General features: G+C 42.6%; 1 protein-coding gene across 1 annotated transcript in view; it reads right to left on the bottom strand.

Annotated features, from left to right (window-relative positions):
• Positions 1-25,582, bottom strand: part of si:dkey-92j12.5 (multiple PDZ domain protein) — a 184,013-nt gene that overhangs the window by 42,914 nt on the left and 115,517 nt on the right. Inside the window, exons 31-41 of the mRNA XM_061910044.1 lie at positions 19,856-20,215; positions 18,641-18,724; positions 16,762-16,955; positions 13,995-14,142; positions 13,862-13,933; positions 8,629-8,758; positions 6,155-6,180; positions 5,897-6,019; positions 4,930-5,034; positions 4,158-4,252; positions 1,920-2,043 (exon numbers count right to left, since the gene is read on the bottom strand). Of these exons, the coding sequence (XP_061766028.1) occupies positions 1,920-2,043; positions 4,158-4,252; positions 4,930-5,034; positions 5,897-6,019; positions 6,155-6,180; positions 8,629-8,758; positions 13,862-13,933; positions 13,995-14,142; positions 16,762-16,955; positions 18,641-18,724; positions 19,856-20,215 (1,461 nt within the window). The remainder of the gene's footprint in view (positions 1-1,919; positions 2,044-4,157; positions 4,253-4,929; positions 5,035-5,896; positions 6,020-6,154; positions 6,181-8,628; positions 8,759-13,861; positions 13,934-13,994; positions 14,143-16,761; positions 16,956-18,640; positions 18,725-19,855; positions 20,216-25,582) is intronic.

Here is a 25,582-nt window from a genome sequence, read left to right as displayed (position 1 = left end):
ATTACACACATTAGTGGTGGACCAGCCAGGACCATTACACACATTAGTGGTGGACCAGCCAGGACCATTACACACATTAGTTGTGGACCAGCCAGGATCATTACATAGATTAGTGGTGGACCAAGCTGGACCATTACACACATTAGTGGTGGACCAGCCAGGACCATTACACACATTGGTGGTGGACCAGCCAGGACCATTACACACATTAGTGGTGGACCAGCCAGGACCATTACACACATTAGTGGTGGACCAGCCAGGACCATTACACACATTAGTGATGGACCAGCCAGGACCATTACACACATTAGTGGTGGATCAACCTGGATCATTACACACATTAGTGGTGGACCAGCAAGGACCATTACACACATTAGTGGTGGATCAACCTGGATCATTACACACATTAGTGGTGGACCAGCCAGGACAATTACACACATTAGTGGTGGATCAACCGGGATCATTACACACATTAGTGGTGGACCAGCAAGGACCATTACACACATTAGTGGTGGACCAGCCAGGACCATTACACACATTAGTGGTGGACCAGCCAGGACCATTACACACATTAGTGGCGGACCAGCGAGGACCATTACACACATTAGTTGTGAACCAGCCAGGATCATTACACACATTAGCGGTGGACCAGCCAGGACCATTACACACATTAGTGGTGGACTAGCCAGGACCATTACACACATTAGTGATGGACCAGCCAGGACCATTGCACACATTAGTGGTGGATCAACCTGGATCATTACACACATTAGTGGTGGACCAGCAAGGGCCATTACACACATTAGTGGTGGATCAACCTGGATCATTACACACATTAGTGACGGACCAGCCAGGACCATTACACACATTAGTGGTGGATCAACCTGGATCATTACACACATTAGTGGTGGACTAGCCAGGACCATTACACACATTAGTGATGGACCAGCCAGGACCATTACACACATTAGTGGTGGATCAACCGGGATCATTACACACATTAGTGGTGGACCAGCAAGGACCATTACATACATTAGTGGTGGACCAAACAAGACCATTACACACATTAGTGGTGGACCAGCCAGGACCATTACACACATTAGTGGTGGACCAGCCAGGACCATTACACACATTAGTGGTGGACCAGCCAGGACCATTACAAACATTAGTGGTGGACCAGCCAGGACCATTATACACATTAGTGGTGGACCAGCCAGGACCATTACACACATTAGTGGTGGACCAGCCAGGACCATTATACACATTAGTGGTGGACCAGCCAGGACCACTACACACATTAGTGGTGGACCAGCCAGGACCATTACACACATTAGTGGTGGACCAGCCAGGACCATTACACACATTAGTAGTGGACCAACCTGGATCATTACACACATTAGAGGTGGACCATTACACACATTAGTGGTGGACCAGCCAGGACCATTATACACATTAGTGGTGGACCAGCCAGGACCATTACACACATTAGTGGTGGACCAGCCAGGACCATTACACACATTAGTGGTGGACAAGCCAAGACCATTACACACATTAGTGGAGAACCAGCCAGGACCATTACACAAATTAGTGGTGGATCAGCCAGGACTATTACACACATTAGTGGTGGACCAGCCAGGACCATTACACACATTAGTGGTGGACCAGCCAGGACCATTACATACATTAGTGGTGGACCAGCCAGGACCATTACATACATTAGTGGTGGACCAGCCAGGACCATTACATACATTAGTGGTGGACCAGCCAGGACCATTACACACATTAGTGGTGGACCAGCCAGGACCATTACACACATTAGTGGTGGACCAGCAAGGACCATTACAGGGGAGGCAGGTACTAGCAGGTACCATAGGTAGCATGTAGTGGAGGAAAAAGAGGTAAAAGTGTGTGAGTGAAACCTTGCTGAAGATCGTCTTGATGTAGATGGGCAGGTCTCCATGAGGACTTCCAAATCCTCCAATGATGCTGAAGCCCAGACCTGAAGAACTTCTCTCCAGACTCACTGTCTTGTACATTCCCCCCCTGCACACACACACACACACACACACACACACAGACAGACACACACACACACACACACTTTACTCCATGTCTGTGTCCCACACACTCTTACTCCATGATGGTGGACAACAATGACACCACTACTAGGCTATCTTATGATGCCAAAACCAGGCTAACAATGACACCACTACCAGCTAACAATGACACCACAACCAGGCTAACATTTACACCACTACCAGACTAACCATGACACCACTACTAGGCTCACAATGACACCACAACCAGGCTAACATTGACACCACTACCAGACTAACCATGACACCACTACTAGGCTCACAATGACACCACTACCAGGCTAACAATGACACCAATACCAGGCTATCTTATCATGCCACAACCAGGCGAACAATGATATTACTACCAGGCTAACAGTGAAAACACTACCAGGCTAACTTAAAACACCAAAACCAGACTAGCAACGACACCACTACCGGGCTAACAATGACACCACAACTAGGCAAACATAAAAATGTATCACATCACTACTAGGCTAACAGTGACACCACTACCAGGCTAACAATGATACCACTACCAGGCTAACTTAAAACATCAAAACCAGATTAACAATGACACCACTACCGGGCTAACAATGACACCACAACAAGGCAAACGTGTAAATACTTATCACATCACTACCAGGCTAACAATGACACTACTACCACGCTACCAATGACACTACAACCAAGCAAACATGTAAAAACTTATCACATGTCTACCAGGCTAACAATGACACTACTACCAGGCTAACATTGACACCACTACCAGGCTAATATTGACACCAACCAGGTTATCTTATTACACCACTAGCCGGCTAACAATGACACCACTACCAGGCTATCTTATGATGCCAAAACCAGGGTAACAATGACACCAATAACAGGCTAACAATGACACCATTACCAGGCTAATTTATGACACCACTACTTGGCTAACAATGACACTACTACCAGGCTAACTTCTGATACCACAACCAGACTTACAATGACGCCCTGATGAGGCTAACAATGACACCACAACCAGGCTAACAATGACACCACAACCAGGCTAAAAATTACACCAGTACCAGGCTAACGATGACACCATGACCAGACTAACAATGACACCACTACCAGTCTAACAATGACACCACTACTAGGCTAACAATGACATAACTACCAAGCTAACTAATGAAACCACAACCAGACTAACAATGGCACCACTACCTGGCTAACAATGACACCACAACCAGGCTAACAATGACACCACAACCAGGCTAAAAATTACACCAGTACCAGGCTAACAATGACACCATTACCAGACTAACAATGACACCACTACCAGTCTAACAATGACACCACTACTAGGCTAACAATGACACCACTACCAAGCTAACTAATGACACCACAACCAGACTTACAATGACACCCTGATGGGGCTAACAAGGACACCACAACCAGGCTAACAATGACACCACAACCAGGCTAAAAATTACACCAGTACCAGGCTAACAATGACACCATGACCAAACTAACAATGACACCACTACCAGTCTAACAGTGATACCACTACTAGGCTAACAATGACACCACTACCAAGCTAACTAATGACACCACAACCAGACTAACAATGACACCACTACCTGGCTAACAATGACACCACTACCAGTCTAACAATGACACCACAACCAGACTAACAATGACACCACAACCAGACTAACAATGACACCACTACCTGGCTAACAATGACACCACTACCAGTCTAACAATGACACCACTATCAGGCTAACAATGACACCACAGCCAGGCTAACAATGACACCATGACCAGACTAACAATGACACCACTACCAGTCTAACAATGACACCACTACTAGGCTAACAATGACACCACAACCAGGCTAAAAATTACACCAGTACCAGGCTAACAATGACACCATGACCAGACTAACAATGACACCACTACCAGTCTAACAATGACACCACTACTAGGGTAACAATGACACCACTACCAAGCTAACTAATGACACCACAACCAGACTAACAATGACACCACTACCTGGCTAACAATGACACCACTACCAGGCTACATGCTTCCTACCACTGCTTGTTGTGAAAGCACTGCAGACAGCTGGGCTGGCCTGGTAATCTCTCGTACACGCCGCGGGGATTGCGAGGGCTGCACCCTGATGCCACCTGTGCGCACACACACGCGCGCACACACACACGCACACACACACACACACACACACACACACACACTTTCTGTAAATGTTGCACTTACAGTGCTAAAGGGGAACTGCACTTTTTTGGAATTTTGTCCATCATTCACAACCCTTACACATTTTGTTCTTTTTTATGCATTCTAACTAATAAATACAAGTTAGCAACTTAGGCCATCTGAGGGTCTAAGTTGGATGTCAAAGTTGACCAACTTGTGGGTTTATGTCCACAACCTTCTACTATTCAGGTGAGAAGCATGATTCATCAACTAGAATTAACTTTCAACAACTCAGAGGCTATGCAGCATCTCGATATCTCAATATAGCAGCATAAGCTAGTCAGCTACCTAAAAGTAGTTCCTCTGTGTTAGCACTTATAACAACAATAGCACTAATACTTGCTAATATTAAGGTCAGGACATGTTCATGGAGTATTGTTGGATGTTTATTGGAGGCTTTATGGCCACAATGGTGTACTCTCGTTAGCAGCATTGTTAGCTACCTTTAACTTGCCATATGTTAAGATTTAGAATGCATACAAAAAGAATAGACATATGTGTTCTTGTCTCACATGAGCAGTGTCAAAAACAACAAAAAAGGTGCAGGTCCCCTTGAACACGTGGGAGTAACTTGGACCCTTGGAGGTCTTACCTGCAGAGAAACAGAACCCAGGGCGTTCTTGAGCAAGGCAGCGGCCTGCATGTGAGACATTCCCTCAATGGACACATCGTTTATACTGAGGACGCGGTCTCCTGGCTGATGGCATCATAGCACACACACATGCTCTCAAAACACACGTAAACACTACAATAATATCATTATTATTATCTATTACAACACAGTACACATGCACCTATTATGAAGTAAGTTGCAAAACACACACACACACACACATACACACACAAACAAACACACACACAGACACACACACACAGACAAAAACACACACACACACAAACAGAGACACACAAACAAACACACACAAACAGACACACACAAACACACAGACAAAAACACACACAATCACAGACACACACCCACACAGACACACACATAAACACACAAACGCACACACACAAAGACAAACACACACAGACACACACACACACACAAACACAGACACACACACACACACAGACAGACACACACGCACACACAGACAAACACAAACACGCACAGACAAAAACACACAAACACAGACACACACACGCAGACAAACACACACACACGCACACACACAAACAAAAACACACACACAGACAAAAAACACAAACACAGACACACTCATGCAGAGACACACACACACAAACACACACACACAAACACACACACACACACATACACAGACACACACACACAAACACACACGCACACACACAGACAAAAACATACACAATCACAGACACACAGACACACACATAAACACACCCAAACGCACACACACGTAGACAAACACATACACAGACAGACATACACAAACACACACACAGACAAAATAACACACACACAAACAAACACACAGACAAATACACACACACACAAACATAGACACACAAACACAGACAAACACACAGACACACGTATACAGACACACGTATACAGACACACAAACACACACCTTTAATTGCTGTGTTTTGGCGGCTGATCCATGGGTATCCATGGTAGCAATAAAAAGAGGTACATTGCCATGGCGACTGCCCACTCCTCCTGCCAAAGTGATGCCCAGGGAGTGTTGTGGACTCTGTGGTGATGCCACACAAACAATACACACGCCATGCTAAATGTTTCTCACCACATTATCTTTTCATTTGAGGCAGAAAACCCAGCACATGGCGCCCAGGGTTCGAAACACCTGCACATTGATCACCTCGCTCACCTTTTTTATGAGGACTTTTCTGTAGTCTGGATAGTCCTGAAAAGCTGTGGAGGCAGAGAGAAGAGAAGGGAACCCCACTTGACCTCAGCTCAGTATTCATGCTCTCACAAGCAGAACGATAAAGGTCCTGATGTAATAAGGCGCCTGATTGATTGATTGATTGATACTTTTATTAGTAGATTGCACAGTTCAGTACATATTCCGTTTTAATTGACCAGTAAATGGTAACACCCGAATAAGTTTTTCAACTTGAAAGTCGGGGTCCACGTTAATCAATTCATGGTACCCATCTCTTTAATGATACACATTAGGAGTTTAGTGTGTGTCGTCATGGAGATGCTGACTATCAGGACGCCCAGGAGGAGGAGATGAGAATGTACAGTAAGTACTCAGCAGCCACAGTGTGATTTATCAAGACCCAAACTGTTCTGCGGCAGTGGTATTGCGTCTATATTTAGCACGTGGAGAAAGTTTTGCGCACAACTGAAGGTAAGAAAGGAGGTAGAAACGTAAATAATTCATTTGTGTGTTTCAACACATTTGGAATGTCAGAAATAAAAATATATTCTCATAATGTTATGGGGTTGATTAAAACTAATTAAGTTTCCTTTTTTTAAATACTGTTAATTTGTATTTATTTACTTATTTTTTTGGAAGATCACGTGTGTCAATCTTCAGGTTTGAGGGCCAGATGTGGCCCGCCAAATCATTTCACCTGGCCTGCCAAAGTCTAAAAATGTATTTGCATCTTTTCTCACTAAATGTATTCAACTTTTCATTAACATGTACGTTTATATATTTTCAAATTGATGTTCATGACATTCGTTGTTTACATCAAAGTAAGAACTTCAGCTTGTACATCCGCTTGACTCGGGATTTTAAAGAAATTGCACACTCTAAACATTATTTTTACTGTAAAAAACTGGCAGGTCACTCACTAAATTTGACCACAGATAATAAAAAAAACAATATCGTTTTTCTGTTTGTATGCTGTAAACAATATTAAAAATTGCACACTTTATGGTCAAAGTTTGGTCGTATATAATCTCATTAGGCAATTCATATGTACAAAATAGGGTTGTACAGTATACTGGTACTAATATGGTATCATGGTACTAAGAAAAGGGAGAATGGACGCATTTTGGTGTAAAAAGTGAAGATAAAGGTGAAGTTATAACACTGAACCACCCTCAGGAAGAGCTGCTTTAACACATGCAGCTAACAGCCATCCACAGAGTTTTAGCTACTTCTAAATCACCAATCCTGGCCTCCATGGCGAAAAATAAAGTACGTTTCTTACATGTATCATTATTGTATCATTATCACTGGAGGACGAGGAATTGCTAAACATGCGTCACTACACACCGTAGGAAGATACAATAGATCAGCCACCGTCACAATGTAAACAAACGCCATGGGCGGGTCTACACCTGACATCCACTGTAATGATACCAAATACAATAGTGTATCTAGTCGATACTACTATGATTACATCGATAGTTTTTATCACCACAAAATCTTTTTTTCTTTTTAAAATTCATATTATGTTTATAAAGTCAATAAATATGTCCCTGGACACATGAGGACTTTGAATATGACCAATGTATTATCCTGGAACTACTTGGTATCAGATCGATACCTAAATGTGTGGTATCATCCAAAACTAATGTCATGTATCAAAGAAGAGAAGAATAAGTGATGATTACATTTTAACAGAAGTGTAGATAAAGCATGTTAAAACAGAAAATAAGCAGATATTAACAGTAAATGAACGAGTGGATTAATAATCCATTTTTACAGTTTGTCCCTCATAATGTGCATAAAATAATAGGTGTATAAATGACACAATATGTTACAGCAGACTAATTAGGAGTCTTTTTTTGTTTACTTACTACTAAAAGACAAGTTGTTTAGTATGTTCAACATTTTATTTATAGACAAAATGACAATAATAACATATGTTTCATGTACACTAACATGTTTTTGTTACAATAAAGACATTTTTTGTGGTCCCCTTTATTTAGAAAAGTATAGAAATACATTTTGGCAGCGATACCAAATTATTGGTATTGGGGACCACCCTAGTACGTAGTATTCACGGCTACAAGCGGCCCACTGACTGCCATGTGGCCATCAATGAAAACTGAAAATATATTACTAACAGATCCCGGACGTGAACAAACTTTTTGGCAAAATTGATTTTCTTCCATGTGGATCATTGCAGACGCACCATCCCAACACCAGTGCCTCCCTACACATTTTGACCACTTATGGGTCATCTGCAGACGTTTCAATGGGGCCAAATCCAATGTCTCGTTTGTAGGAAATACGAAGAAAGGCAAAATTATTTTATAAATATGCTTTCATTTCACATTTTGGTGACTTCTGCAGAAACCAGATACACAAAAAGGTACCAAGAAAAGTGGCCTTTTCCTATCATGTCCCCTTTACACATAGCAGGCCCTCAATGTGACACTCACTGTGGCCCCCTGCTGGGTTCTCTGTCTCCCCCTGCTGGCCCACAGAAGAATTGCATCCATCTGAGCGTGTCAGGGTGGAGCGGTCAGAATGGTCGCTCTGTATAAAACACAACTTCAAGTATTCCTATGTTCACAAAGTAACTTTGTTAAAAGACGGTAATAGTTCAACATTTTTCTTTACAAGTCGTTTACACTGCAGGCCAAAGTGGAACCCATCCATCCATGCATTTCATACCGCTTGTCTCTTTTGGGGTGGCTGGAGCCTATCCCAGCTGCATTCTGGCGGTGGGTGGGGTACACCCTGGATCAATCTTCATATTTTACATAGTTTGAAAATAAATGTGATTTTTATCAGCATAAAGGTGTTTCTGGCCCCGACACCACTTGTATGCACAGTTCTATAAAATGAAAACAAAGGAAGTCACAACTAGAAACCCCGTTTCCATATGAGTTGGGAAATAGTGTTAGATGTAAATATAAACAGAATACAATGATTTGCAAATCCTTTTCAACCCATATTCAGTTAAATGCACTACAAAAACAAGATATTTGATGTTCAAACTCATAAACTTGTTTTTTTTTTCAAATAATAATAAACTTAGAATTTCATGGCTGCAACTTGTGCCAAAGTAGTTGGGAAAGGGCATGTTCACCAATGTGTTACATCACATTTACTTTGAACAACTCTCAATAAACGTGTGGGAACTGAGGAAACTGATTGTTGAAGCTTTAAAAGTGGAATTCTTTACCATTCTTGTTTTAAGTACAGCTTCAGTCGTTCAACAGTCCGGGATCTCCGCTGTCGTATTTTACGTTTCATAATGCGCCACACATTTTTGATGGGAGACAGGCCTGGACTGCAGGCAGGCCCAGGAAAGTACGCACACTCTTTTTTCACAAAGCAATGCTGGTGTAACACATGTTGAATGTGGCTTGGCATTGTCTTGCTAAAATAAGCAGGGGCGTCCATGAAAAAGACGGCGCTTAATTGGCAGCATATGTTGTTCTAAAAGCTGTATGTACCTTTCAGCATTAATGGTGCCTTCACAGATGTGTAAGTTACCCATGTGTGGAGAGGCGGAGCGGACGGGCCGACAGGGGGGTAGCAGTCCTACTCAAGATGGCGGCCAGGATACGGAGTGTGCGGCAGAGCGGAGAGGCGGGGCGCGCGTGGAGCGACGCTACAGCAACCCGAGCCAGGTGCGTAAAACACACACCTGCTCTCAATCCGTGCATCTTTCCCTGCAGTATAAAAGGGGAGAAGAAGGAGCCATCGGGGCAGAAGACGGAGGAGAAACAACAGCGAAAGACGACGAGAGCGACCAGAAGAAAGATGAGCCCGCGAGGAAGACGAAGCCACTCACCAACGAAAGGCGAGCCGAGACGAGCAGCAAAGGAGGTCGCGCTGGAAATCGCGACAGATTGTGACGCAACCATGTTTATTGAAATAATAAACGAGTGTCAAACCTGCTACGAGACGTCTTGCATTGATGGTCAAAGTAATCCGCACGATGGCGGCTGGAAACCTGTCACAGTGGCGCCCGACGTAGGCGGACCATCGGAGGCGGAAGAGGACTTCTTCATCTGGGCACTCGTCACAAAATACACCAAACTGGCAGAAGAAAAGCGCAGTATACCAAGATGCTGCAAGCGCTGGTGGTCCAGGTGGGGGGAGGCGGCGAGTGCCCCCCCGAAGAAGAAGCCAAAGAAAATGCCGGTGAAGCCGGGGCGGAGACCTTCCACCTGGAAGGCGGAGCTGGGCAGGCGGCAGTGGCATCTGCAGACCACCAGGGCGAGCTGTCGGCCAAAAAGAGGGAGGACGACTGCGCCCTGCTAGATGGTGAAGACGGCAGTGCAGAGGAGGCGCCCTCTGCTGAAGACATAAATGCAGCAGAGAATGTAGACAAGAAGGAAGAACCAGAAGACAAGAAGGTAGAAGATGAAGTCGCAGACAAGGAGCAGGAAAAAATTTAAGTACAGAGGTACCAGTGCCTGCACCACAACGGACCCCGGTGCCTGCACCACGTCAGACCCCAGTGCCTGCACCACAACCAGTGGAGCGGGCAGCTGGAAATTTTTAAGAAACTCAAGAAATTGAGAGAGAAGAGGAAATACTTGAAGGAATTCAAGAAAATGATGAGGACAAGGAAAACGTCAAAGAAACTCAAGAAATTGAGAAAGAAGAAAAAATACTTGAAAAAATTCTGGAAGATGATGAAGATAAAGAAAATGAGGAAGAAGAAGTTAAAGATGGAAAAGAAGTTAAAGAAACTCAAGAAATTGAGAATGACAAAAGAAAAAGTCTGGAGAATATCAGCAAATGGCAGGAAGTGACTGAAGATGGTGACAACTTGGAAGCCAAGATTCCAGGAAGTGAACATGAGCAAGAGACTGAAACAGGCCGACAAGTGGAAAAAGACAAAAACTATTTCAAAGATGTCATCATGTGTCTCAAGCAGGAGGAACTTACAGCGGACAAAGAACTGATTGTGGAAAACTGCAGCAAGGAGGAGAAGTTTCCACCTGATGGAAAGCTGCAAGGAGCAAGGAAGACTCCAGAAGCTGAGAGAGCGGATGAGAGCATGAAGGAGGAGGAAGAGGACAGGAGTGAGAAAAAGGGAGACCAAAGGTGTGTCACTACGGAAGATGAGAAGCGCACACGTAAGGAAAACTGGCCAGCAAACTGGAAAGAGGAAGTGAAGATGAGGAGGTTCCGCCATGAAGAAGATGCTCTGATGAGTAAGTCACACTCCAGTGAAGAAGAAGACAAAGCTGACAGCGGCACTCTCCCAGCGGACTGCACAGGAAGTGAAGAGTTTGCAGATGCAGCAGTTGCCATGACGACGCCCCCACTGCAAAAGCTGTGCCATGAAAACCTCGGCATACGTGAGTTGTGCAGGTTCCTTTCTTGCTATACGAGAAAGAAGACAGTGATGACAACCAACAGGAAGTCCTTTCATCATCACAGGACACCATGGAGGGCGCTGAGAAAGCAAGTCCCTCTAGAAGTGGTGACATCAGGGCCGAGGAGTCTTCAAGTCATCTCTTGTCCAATCGCCACGCTGACCAGGACACGGCACAAGAAGATGGACTCTTGATTCTTCTCGGTGGAAACTCAAAGGAGGATCCATGCAGCAATTACGGACGACCACCACGACCGACCTTCTCGCGCTCACCACTCAGGGAGACCACAAGGGCGGTCGGAGCACAGCTGGTACAGGATCAGCACCGCCAGTCGGCCTCCAAGACCCTCTGTGAGCCGCAGGGCCGAGAGGTCGAGACCCAAAGCCGAGAGCCGGGAGGAGCAGTGGAGGAAGTACAAGCTGGAGAAGATGCTGAAGGAAGGCCAGGAAGAGAGAGCGAGGAAGGAGGAAGACCAAGGAAAAGGCAAAGACAAAGAAGACAGGCGGCCGGGGCAGTTTTTTTCCTGCTCCTTCAAAAGATGGGGGGGGCGGGCGGGGGGGGGGGGGGGTTGGAGTAGGCTCAACCGGTCTGAAGCCCGGCTTGAGTTTGGCGATGGAGGACTGTGGAGAGGCGGAGCAGAGGGGCCGACAGCGGGGTAACGGTCCTACTTAAGATGGCGGCCAGGAGGCGGAGTGTGCGGCAGAGCGGAGAGGCGGGGCGCGCTTGGAGCAACGCTGCAGCAACCCGAGCCAGGTGCGTAAAACACACACCTGCTCTCAATCCGTGCATTTTCTTCTGCAGTATAAAAGGGGAGAAGGAGGAGCGATCAGGGCAGAAGACGGAGGAGAAACAACAGCGAAAGACGATGAGAGCGACCAGAAGAAAGATGATCCCGCGAGGAAGACGAAGCCACTGGCCACCGAAAGGCAAGCCGAGACGGGCAGCAAAGGAAGTCGCGCTAAAAATTGGCGCGACCGACTGTGACACAACCATGTTTATTGAAATAATAAACAAGTGTCAAACCTGCTACGAGACATCTTGCATCTATGGTCCATGTAACCCGCACGATGGCGGCTGGAAACCTGTAACACCATGCCTTGGGCACTAATGCACCCCCATACCATCACAAATGCTGGCTTTTGAACTTTGCATCGATAACAGTCTGGATAGTTCGCTTCCCCTTTGGTCCAGATGACACGATGTCGAATATTTCCAAAAACAATTTGAAATGTGGACTCGTCAGACCACACAACACTTTTCCACTTATCATCAGTCCATCTTAGATGATCTTGGGCCCAGAGAATCTGGCGGCGTTTCTGGATGTTGTTGATGAATGGCCTTTGCTTTGCATGGTATAGCTTTATCTTGCACTTACAGATGTAGCAACCAACTGTATTAAGTGTCAGTGGTTTTCTGAAGTGTTCCTGAGCCCATGTGGTGATATCCTTTAGAGATTGATGTCGGTTTTTGATACAGTGCCGCCTGAGGGATGGAAGGTCAGGGTCATTCAATGTTGGTTTTCGGCCATACCGCTTACGTGGAGTGATTTCTCCAGATTCTCTGAACCTTTTGATGACATTATGGAGCGTATATGTTGTAATCTCTAAATTTCTTGCAATTGCACTTTGAGAAACTTTGTTCTTAAACTGTTTGACTATTTGCTCACGCAGTTGTGGACAAAGGGGTGTACCTCGCCCCATCATTTCTTTTGAAAGATTGATCATTTTTTGGGAAGCTGTTTTTATACCCAATCATGGCACCCACCTGTTCCCAATTAGCCTCCACACCTGGGGGATGTTCCAAATAAGTGTTTGATGAACATTCCTCAACTTTATCAGTATTTATTGCCACCTTTCCTAACTTCTTTGTCACGTGTTGCTGGCATCAAATTAAATTAATGATTATTTGCAAAAAAAATGTTTATGAGTTTGAACATCAAATATGTTGTCTTTGTAGCATATTCAACTGAATATGGGTTGAAAAGGATTTGCAAATCATTGTATTCTGTTTATATTTACATCCAACACAATTTCCCAACTCATATGGAAACGGGGTTTGTACTGCAAGAGGACTACTTCCTAATGTGGCCTAAATCTGATGCCACAAGATCTGGTTTGAAGCACTTTGGAGCATTTAGACTGGCAACAAAAATCAGATCTGTCACATGAGGACAAAACATTTGATGTGCAGAGTAAACGGGGCCTAAAAAGAACAAAAACATTTGGTGTGCAAAGTAAACGGGCCAAAAAAGAACAAAAACATTTGGTGTGCAGATTAAACGGGGCCTAAGAAGAACAAAACATTTGGTGTGCAAACAGTTTACCTGACTAGGTTCTGGGTACTGCAGTCCGGCCTTGAAGCGAGCCACTTCCAGGTGGACCACTCCACTGCAGTCCTGTCCCAGACTGAGAATTATTACCTGGATTATGCTGACACTGCGTGTCGTGTTCACACACCTGCAGAAGCCGCTCCACTACTTCCTGACACTCCGCACGGACGTCCTCGCCGTTGATTGACAGAATCTGGTCACCCAGCAACAGCCTGCCATCCAAATCGGCCACGCTTCCTGGGGCGATACGGGACACGAAGATGCCGGTGTCGTCGCTGTGGGACAAGGTGGAGGGTCAGATATGATTCCGGAAGTAGACGATACTTGATGGTTGCTTTGGATAACCGTAGAAAATCTGCACTAAATCATTTGTAAGGACCTTTACTCTGAAAGTTAATACTGTCCAGTCCATGTGATTAAATGATCATCATTATCTTGTCGGTTTGTATGAGGCATGGTCTTAAATCTATATTACAATACATATTGCAGACGCCTGCTATAAAGATATATTTTGATAACATAATCTCCTAATTGGTCTGCCGAAGTTTGAGGGTAGATCTTGTATCAGTGGTATTATTTTGTTGATATCTGCTTACTTCCTGTTTTAATGTGCTATCAAAACATGTGTTAAAATATGTCATTATCATTTCTTCATCTGTTGTTGGATACTTTTTAGCTGATAACACACAGTCCTAACAAATAAAGTCAATGATATCTCAGTCATAACAAATAAAGTCTATGATATCTCAGTCGTAACGAATAAAGTTTATGATATCTCGGTCCTAACAAATAAAAAGTCTACGATATATCAGTCATAACAAATAAAAAGTCTATGAAATCTCAGTCATAACAAATAAAGACTATGATATCTCAGTCATAACAAATAAAGTTTATGATATATCAGTCCTAACAAATAAAGTTTATGATATATCAGTCCTAACAAATAAAAAGTTTATGATATCTAGGTCACAACAAATTAAGTCTGTGATATCTCAGTCATATTAAATAAAAAGTCTATAAAATCTCAGTCTTAAGTCTATATATCATTCAAATATAAAGTCTATGATATCTCAGTCGTAAATAAAGTGTAAGATATCTCAGTCATAACAAATAAAATATATGATATCTCAATCCTAACAAACAAGTATGAAGTATTTGAAGCGTGTAGTCAAGAAAGGAAGAAGCCAGAGTCAAGTCCATGCAGGAAGACATGAATCAGTATGAGGATCCTGTAGTCCAGTAATAAAAGGACAGATGTAGACGTAAAGAATGGCTTGTAGTCCAGGACTAAAATGACAGATGCAGATGTAAATAATGACTTGTAGTCCAGTAATTAAATGACAGATGTAGACATAAACAATGACTTGTAGTCCAGGACAAACGCAATGACTTGTAGTCCAGGACTAAAATGACAGATGTAGATGTAAACAATGACTTGTATTCCAGTAATAAAATGACAGATGTAAACATAAACAATGACTTGTATTACAGGACTAAAATGACAGATGTAAACAATGACTTGTAGTCCAGTAATAAAAGGACAGATGTAGACGTAAATAATGACTTGTAGTCCAGGACTCAAATGACAGATGCAGATGTAAACAATGACTTGTAGTCCAGTAATAAAATGACAGATGTAGACGTAAACAATGACTTGTAGTCCAGTAATAAAAAGACAGATGTAGACATAAACAATTACTTGTAGTCCAGTGATAAAATGACAGATGTAGACATAAACAATGACTTGTAGTCCAGGACTAAAATGACAGATGCAGATGTAAACAATGACTTGTAGTCCAGTGATAAAATGACAGATGTAGATATAAACAATTACTGGTAGTCCAGGACTAAAATGACAGATGTAGACATAAACAATGACTTGTAGTACAGGACTAAAATGACAGATGTAGACATAAACAATGACTTGTAGTCCAGTAATAAAATGACAGATTTAGACATAAACAATGACTTGTAGTCCAGGACTAAAATGACAGATGTAGAAATAAACAATGACTTGTAGTCCAGTAATAAAATGACAGATGTAGATATAAATAATTACACTACTATGCCTGGGGTGTGTACTTTTAAAGCTACAAAATATTACTACTATGTCTGGTGTGTGTTACTACATTATATACTGTATATACTTGCAGTGTGTATATTGTGCATATTACACATTATGTACAAACTTGCATATATATATATATATATATATATATATATACACATATATATACACATATATATGTATGTATATATATATATATATATATATATATATATATATATACACATATATATGTATGTATATATGTACATCTATATTTGTGTATGTGTGTATATATATATATATATATATATACATACATACATACATACATACATACATACATACATATATATATATGTATATATATATATATATATATATATATATATATATATATATATATATATATATGTGTCTTGATTGGATTATCCTGAGAATAGTGCTCGATACCGTGGTAGAGCGCAATATGTAGGTGTGGGAAAAATTACAAGACTACATCGTCTCTACAGAACTGTTTCATGAGGGGTTCCCTCAATCATCAGGAGAAATCTCCTCACCCCTCACCCCTCACGAAACAGTTCTGTAGAGACGAAGTAGTCTTGTAATTTTTCCCACACCTACATATATATATATATATGTGTATATACATACATATTTATATATGTGTATATATAGTCCAAATAAAAGAAAACAAATTACAGAACAAATGAATACAATTTAAAAATATTAATAAAGTTTAAAAAAATATCCTACATTTATGTGTAAAAATCTCCAGTTAAGGGCATCTATGGTTGCTTCTAGACGATGTCTCCTCATTTATGGAGGTAGCAAACAACCTTCTGACCTTTTCCCCACAGTGGTGAGGCCCAGAACCTGGGCAGGATTGGGCCTCAGCAGCAGACTGAAGACGTCCCAAAGATCTTCTTCCCTGTAGACCTGCAGGGGTCTGAACACCCTCAGGTCCACCTGCTGCCGGATCAGCCTCAGCACCGCTATGGCCTCATCGTGGGTGGCCTGGCGCAGGTCAATACCGTTGACCTGCCGCAAACAAGTACTTGACTTAAAGTGCCATCTTTCTCTTTGGTTAGTCCGCGTAAATCCACTAAGACCTGATTGTCAATGGCAAAAACTCAAGCTGCTGACACGCAGGAGGAAACTAGTACACTTGATGAGAAGAGTGTGTGGGTGTACAACACATGTGCTATGTGTAAAGTACGTGTAGTAGGTGTAAAGTACATGTTGTACCTCTAGTATGTGTAAAGTACATGTAATATGTGTAAAGTACATGTAGTATGTGTAAAGTACATGTAATATCTCTAGTATGTGTAAAGTACATGTAGTATGTGTAAAGTACATGTAATATGTGTAAAGTACATGTAGTACCTCTAGTATGTGTAAAGTACATGTAGTATGTGTAAAGTACATGTCGTACCTCTAGTATTTTTAAAGAACATGTAGTACTTCTAGTATGTGTAAAGTACATGTAGTACCTCTAGTATGTGTAAAGTACATGTAGTATGTGTAAAGTACATGTCGTACCTCTAGTATTTTTAAAGAACGTAGTACTTGTAGTATGTGTAAAGTACATGTAGTACCTCTAGTATGTGTAAAGTACATGTCGTACCTCTAGTATGTGTAAAGTACATGTAGTACTTCTAGTATGTGGAAAGTACATGTAGTATGTGTAAAGTACATGTCGTACCTATAGTATGTGGAAAGTACATGTCGTACCTCTAGTATGTGGAAAGTACATGTAGTATGTGTAAAGTACATGTAGTACCTCTAGAATGTCTAAATTACATGTAGTATGTGTAAAGTGCATGTAGTACCTCTAGAATGTGTAAAGTACATGTAGTATGTGTAAAGTATATGTAGTACCTCTAGTATGTGTAAAGTACATGTCGTACCTCTAGTATGTGTAAAGTACATGTAGTATGTGTAAAGTACATGTAGTACTTCTAGTATGTGGAAAGTACATGTAGTATGTGTAAAGTACATGTCGTACCTCTAGTATGTGGAAAGTACATGTCGTACCTCTAGTATGTGGAAAGTACATGTAGTATGTGTAAAGTACATGTAGTACCTCTAGAATGTCTAAATTACATGTAGTATGTGTAAAGTGCATGTAGTACCTCTAGAATTTATAAAGTACATGTAGTATGTGTAAAGTACATGGAGTACCTCTAGTATGTGTAAAGTACATGTCGTACCACTTGAATGTGTAAAGTACAAGTGGTATCTGTAAAGTACATGTAGTACCTTTGGTATGTGTAAAGTACATGTAGTACTTGAGGTATGTGTAAAGTACATGGAGTACCTGTAGTACATGTAGTACCTGTAGTACATGTAGTACCTGTAGTATGTGTAAAGTACATGTATTATGTGTACAGTACATGTCGTACCTGTAGTATGTGTACAGTACATGTTGTATGTGTACAGTAAATGTAGTACCTGTAGTATATGTACAGTACATGTAATACATGTAGTACATGTAGTATATGTGAAGTACATGTAGTACATGTAGTATGTGTAAAGTACATGTAGTAAATGTAGTATGTGTACAGTACATGTAGTATTTGTAGTATGTGTAAGGTACATGTAGTACATGTAGTATGTGTAAAGTACACGTAGTAAATGTAGTATGTGTACAGTACATGTTGTATGTGTACAGAACATGTAGTATTTGTACAGTACATGCAGTATGTGTAAAGTACATGTAGTACCTCCAGTATGTGATCCCCAGCCTGCAGTCGTCCATCTCTCTGTGCGGCCCCTCCATCATTCACCTCGTGGACTATGACTCCCCCCTGGTGGAAGGTATGAGCAAACAGTGAAAATAAATGTGTGTTATAAAATAGTTAAAAGTTAAAGTAAAGTCCCAATGATTGCGGTGCCACGCCCGGGAATCATTTATAGTGATTTAAGTTCTTAACCTTTTCTTAACTAAACAGTCAATAAAATTAAAGTGCAAATAAAAATACAGTTTTACCACTATAGTCATAATTTGTGTGCTTAAAAAAAAACGTCTTCATGACTTCAGCTCTCAATTTGTGTTTGCTCCAGATCGTTGATGTCATTACTGCCACAAGTGGTGGAAACGTATATTACAGCTGAGTGCGATACGGGCCGCAGCTGAGAAACACATACCCTTTTCCGACTACAGAGCCACCGGTATATAAGCCATACCGACTGAAGTTTAGACAAATAATATATTTTCCATATATAAGTGGCAGACATATATGATGTGAAATTACTTACTTAAACAGAAATAATCTGTAAATGTTATTTACATACCGTAATTGTTTCTAAACAGTAAAACGGCTGATCAAACAAAACAGAAGTCAGCTAGCAAGCCAGCTCTCCAATCGGCTAAATAACTCCACGCTGACGTTTTGCTGAATTTACTGAGGAATTTGTAAAAGTGAAACAATACAAAAATAATGTAAGTTAACAAAACTAACACAGACACTTGTGAACTAGCTTGATCACATTACGCTAGCACGTACAAATATCCATGAAAACACTACTACAGACATCACACATTGGACGCTTTAGTAAGTAAGGATAGTTTTAGTTATATCATAAAACTTACAAACATTACTTGGAGTGAGGAATAAACAAATCCATACCAGTAGGTACGCTATGGACGGCTAGAAGACAGAACGGCACTTCTAGTTCCGGTTAAAAGCACTAAACGGAAGGACACTTGTCCAAAAGATGAAAGATAGCACCCCTTTTTTGAAATTATTTTAATTTTGGCCGTCAGTGAAGCAAAAACCGCAAGTTTGCCGCGGCGTTGTTAAAGCGGCAGGGGTCAAAGTGTGGCAAAAAGGAGCGGCTTTCAGTCGGGATTTTACGATATTTTTTGTCGGTGCTCTCGAGATAAGAAACGCTACCAGAGGCTGAGACGACATCACAGGTGCTAGCTGGGGACTCACAAGCAGCGTGTCACACCCTCCCACGAGGCTCACACCGAGTCCCAGGTCTCCTTTCCGGATCCGTATGCTGCTCTCCTTGCCAGCCCCCACAGGCCAGCTTAGTGGGTGGGACTCTGGGGCGGACTCCGGCCAATCAGAAGGCTCCTTGGCAGCGGGGGCGGAGCAGGAGGAGATACCTGAGTCCCTCAGAGTGGATGGCAAGGAGCCCGTGTTTTGTGTGGGACGGGAAGTGGTCTGTGTGGGACAGGAAGTGCAGTCCAGTAGACCTAATGGAAGACTCCAGTCAGGCGGTCTGGGCACCTTCTCCACATGCTCCTCAGCCCACGCTTTGGCTCCCTCTGACAACATTCTTGTGCTGCCCTGCAGGAAGGACAAAGACTTAGAGAACAGCTTGTTTGCAAAGTGTGTCACATGCAGGTTCAAACAGGGGCCTAGGGCCCAACGTGGATGATGATTAGTGCCTAGGGCCCAACATGAAGGATGATTAGTGCCTGGGGCCCAAAATGAAAGATGATTAGTGCCTGGAGCCCAACATGGGCGATGATTAGTGCCTGGTGTTACGCCCGTTCGGCATTGTGATTCCCTCGAGGATGCGTCAACAAGTGAACACAGCAAAGGTAAGATATAAACAATTTATTTAACGAAAAGGACCTATGAAACAAAACACTAGTCCTAATGAAAGGCAAACCAAAGACGCTAGCAAAAAAGCTAGGATATACAAGAATGAGAACTAAACTGGCACGTAGGTACATAAAAGAGTAAAACAAAACATACAGCATGAGAGCTGGAATAAACAAATGGCTTAGCGTGAAAAACTAGCGAGAATATACATACGATGACAGAGTGCAGGCGTAACTCGTTGCGTGAAAGCAAATTATGAACCCAGGCTGAACCAACAAAAGAGGACGGCTTATAAAGTGACGGTGATTATCTGTAGCAGGTGTGCGGGCCGTGAGCAGCAGGTGAACTGATGAGTAACCATGGTAATGACTAAACAGGAAGTATGAGGGTAGAACGACAGAGTGAATACAAATGCAACAAACCATAATATGGAAAGATCGGAGTACGGATCTTAACACCTGGGGCCCAACATGGAAGATGATTAGTGCCTGGGGCCCAACATTGAAGATGATTAGTGCCTGGGGCCCAGCATGAAAGATGATTAGTGCCTGGGGCCAGACATGGAATTTGATTAGTGCCTAGAGCCCAACATGAAAGATGATTAGATGATATGGTTCCAAGATGGCGGCGCCCAGACGGGCTGCGGCGTCGAGGAGCTCTTGGTAAAAATGGAACATTTGGCAAAAATACCGGACAATTCTGCAAATTTCATGGCTGGCTTACAGCGTGGTTACTCCGTGATCACTTACGACCGCCAGACAATTCTGGATGTGGATAGATCGGGCTGTTTTGGACTGATAGACGCGTGCTTGCTGGACCTGCTAGCTAGCACGAGAATACTTTGCCGGCTACATCCAGCGGCCTGTGAAGCAGCGGAGTATAGTACCAGCGGAGGCCGTCTACGGAACAGACGCAAGCGGTGTGATCGGAAGCAGAAACGCGTATGCCGAGCGGGGCTAAAAACAAAGCAAAAGGCTAATCCCCACGGAACACCACTTCTCTCCATCCTGAAGCCGGATTTAAATGGAAGATGCGAGCCTGCTAGACTGGGTGAGGAGTCAGTTAAGTTACAACAACTTTTTTCTGCTTTGAAGTGAAGTGAATTATATTTATATAGCGCTTTTTCTCTAGTGACTCAAAGCGCTTTACATCTCTGTTTCAGAGTTGGACATGCGTTCTACTGAGGTGGCAAACTATCATGCGTTCAGTTTATCAAAGCACCAAGCAAACAATCGGAACATGCGTTCTACTGAGGTGGCAAATTATGATGCGTTCAGTTTATCAAAGCATCAAACAAACAATCGGAAATGTCCCGTCATATCAATTCCTAGATATGGTCGTAATTATTTTAAGTGCACTATGCATAATAAACACAACATTATTAATATTGCTACAACGGATAATTTGATCAAAAATTCCCTAAAACAGCCCAGTACCTATAATATAGTTTTTTTAAACACAAGATCATTGTCTCCCAAAACGTTGTTAGTTAATGAGGTCATCAAAGAAAACAATCTTAACGTCATCGGTCTCAGCGAAACCTGGCTTAAACCAGATGACTTTTTTGCGCTAAATGAGGCATTTCCTCCTAAATATACGTATGCACATATTGCCTGTCCCCTTAAAAGAGGTGTGTGTGTGGGGGGGGGGAGGGGTCGCACTAATATACAACGAAAGCTTTAACCTTAGTCCTAACATAAATAATAAATATAAATCGTTTGAGGTGATCACTATGAGGTCTGTCACACCGCTGCCTCTATACCTGGCTGTTATCTACCGCCCCCCAGGGCCCTATTCCGACTTTATCAATGAATTCTCAGAGTTTGTTGCTGATCTAATGACGCACTCCGATAATATAATTATAATGGGTGACTTTAATATCCATATGAATACCCCATCGGACCCACCGTGCGTGGCGCCCCAGACTATAATTGATAGCTGTGGTCTTACACAAATAATAAATGAACCCACGCATTGCAACGGTAATACGATAGACCTAGTGCTTGTCAGGGGTATCACCGTTTCCAAAGTTATGATACTCCCGTGTACTAAAGTAATGTCCGATCATTACCTTATAAAATCCGAGGTTCAGACTCATGTTCGTCAAACTAATAATAATAATAACTGCTATAGCAACATTAATACGACCACAACGACAACTCTTGCTGGCCTACTGCTCTCGGTAATGGCACCATTCCCAAAGTATGTGGGCTCTATTGATAACCTCACTGACAACTTTAACGACGCCCTGCGCGAAAACATTGATGGTATAGCACCGTTGAAGTTAAAAAAGGCTCCAAAAAGGCGTACCCCGTGGTTTACAGAAGAAAGTAGAGCTCAGAAATTATTATGTAGAAAGCTGGAACGCAAATGGCGCACGACTAAACTTGTGGTGCACCATCTAGCATGGAGTGATAGTTTAACTTATAAACGCATGCTTTACCTTAGCTAAAGCTAAATATTACTGAAATCTCATCCACCTTGATAAAAACGATCCTAAATTTTTGTTTAGTACGGTAGCATCGCTACCCAACAAGGGACCCCTTCCAGTAGCTCCAACCACTCAGCAGGTGACTTTATGCAATTGTTTAATAAGAAAATTTAAGTCATTAGAAGGAAGATCAAAGACAATGCGTCCCAGCTACAACTGGGTTCTATTAACACAGAAACAACTGTATATACGGCGGATACTGCCCTCCAAAATAGTTTCTCTCGTTTTGAGGAAATAACATTAGAAGAATTGTTACAACGTGTAAATGGAATAAAACAAACAACATGCTTATTTGACCCACTTCCTGAGAAACTTATCAAGGAGCTCTTTGTATTATTAGGTCCATCAGTGCTAAATATTATAAACCTATCCCTTTCCTCTGGCACTGTTCCCCTAGCATTCAAAAAAGCGGTTATTCATCCTCTCCTTAAAAGACCTAACCTTGATCCTGACCTCATGGTAAACTACCGACCGGTGTCTCACCTTCCCTTTATTTCAAAAATCCTCGAAAAAATTGTTGTGGAGCAGCTAAATGAACACTTAGCGTCTAACAATCTATGTGAAACCTTTCAATCTGGTTTCAGGGCAAATCACTCTACTGAGACAGCCCTCGCAAAAATGACTAATGATCTATTGCTAACGATGGATTCGTATGCATCATCTATATTGCTGCTCCTCGATCTTAGCGCTGCTTTCTATACCGTCGATCATAATATTTTATTAGAGCGTATCAAAACACGAATTGGTATGTCAGACTTAGACCTGTCTTGGTTTAACTCTTATCTTACTGACAGGATGCAGTGCGTCACCCATAACAATGTGACCTCGGACTATGTTAAGGTAACGTGTGGAGTTCCCCAGGGTTCGGTCCTTGGCCCTGCACTCTTCAGCATCTACATGCTGCCGCTGGGTGACATCATACGCAAATACGGTGTTAGCTTTCACTGTTATGCTGATGACACCCAACTCTACATGCCCCTAAAGCTGACCAACACGCCGGATTGTAGTCAGCTGGAGGCGTGTCTTAATGAAATTAAACAATGGATGTCCGCTAACTTTTTGCAACTCAACGCCAAAAAAAAATGGAAATGCTGATTATCGGTCCTGCTAGACACCGACCTCTATTTAGTAATACAACTTTAACATTTGACAATCAAACAATTAAACAAGGCGACTCGGTAAAGAATCTGGGTATTTTCTTTCACCCAACTCTCTCCTTTGAGCCACACATTAAAAGCGTTACTAAAACGGCCTTCTTTCATCTCCGTAATATCGCTAAAATTCGCTCCATTTTGTCCACTAACAACGCTGAGATCATTATCCATGCGTTTGTTACGTCTCGCCTCGATTACTGCAACATATTATTTTCGGGTCTCCCCATGTCTAGCATTAAACGATTACAGTTGGTACAAAATGCGGCTGCTAGACTTTTGACAAGAACAAGAAAGTTTGATCATATTACGCCTGTACTGGCTCACCTGCGCTGGCTTCCTGTGCACTTAAGATGTGACTTCAAGGTTTTACTTCTTACGTATAAAATACTACACGGTCTAGCTCCAACTTATCTTTCCGATTGTATTGTACCATATGTCCCGGCAAGAAATCTGCGTTCAAAAGACTCCGGCTTATTAGTGATTCCCAGAGGCCAAAAAATGTCTGCGGGCTATAGAGCGTTTTCCGTTCGGGCTCCAGTACTCTGGAATGCCCTCCCGGTAACAGTTCGAGATGCCACCTCAGTAGAAGCATTTAAGTCTCACCTTAAAACTCATTTGTATACTTTAGCCTTTAAATTGACTCCCTATTTAGACCAGTTGATCTGCCGTTTCTTTTCTTTTTCTCCTCTGTCCCACTCTCCCTTGTGGAGGGGTTCCAGTCCGGTGGCCATGGATGAGGTGCTGGCTGTCCAGAGTCGGGACCCAGGATGGACCGCTCGTCCAGAGCAGGGACCCAGGATGGACCGCTCGTCCAGAGCAGGGACCCAGGATGGACCACTCGCCTGTGTATCGGCTGGGACATCCCTGCGCTGCTGATCCGCCTCCGCTTGTGGTGGTTTCCTGCTGGCTCCACTGTGGACGGGACTCTCTCTGCTGTGTTGGATCCACTTTGGACTGGACTCTCACGGTTGTGTTGGATCCACTATGAATTGAACTTTAACAGTATCATGTTAGACCCGCTCGACATCCATTGCTTTCGGTTACCCTAGAGGGGGTGGGGGTTTGCCCACATATGCGGTCCTCTCCAAGGTTTCTCATAGTCATCATTTTCACCAACGTCCCACTGGGTGTGAGTTTTCCTTGCCCTTATGTGGACTCTACTGAGGATGTTGTTGTGGTTTGTGCAGCCCTTTGAGACACTAGTGATTTAGGGTTATATAAATAATCATTGATTGATTTATTAGTGCCTAAGGCCCAACATGAAAGATGATTAGTGCCTAGGGCCCAACATGAAAGATGATTGGTGCCTGAGGCTCAACATGAAAGATTATTAGTGCCTGGGGCCCAACATGAAAGATGATTAGAGCTTTGGGCCCAACATGAAAGCTGATTAGTGCCTAGGGCCCAACATGAAGGATGATTAGTACCTAGGGCCCAACATGAAAGATGATTAGTGTCTAG

Source organism: Nerophis ophidion, linkage group LG01 (assembly GCF_033978795.1).
Source record: "Nerophis ophidion isolate RoL-2023_Sa linkage group LG01, RoL_Noph_v1.0, whole genome shotgun sequence".
Taxonomy (NCBI): domain Eukaryota; kingdom Metazoa; phylum Chordata; class Actinopteri; order Syngnathiformes; family Syngnathidae; genus Nerophis; species Nerophis ophidion.
Note: the sequence above shows the minus strand (reverse complement) of the source record. Positions and strands in the feature narration are given on the sequence as shown.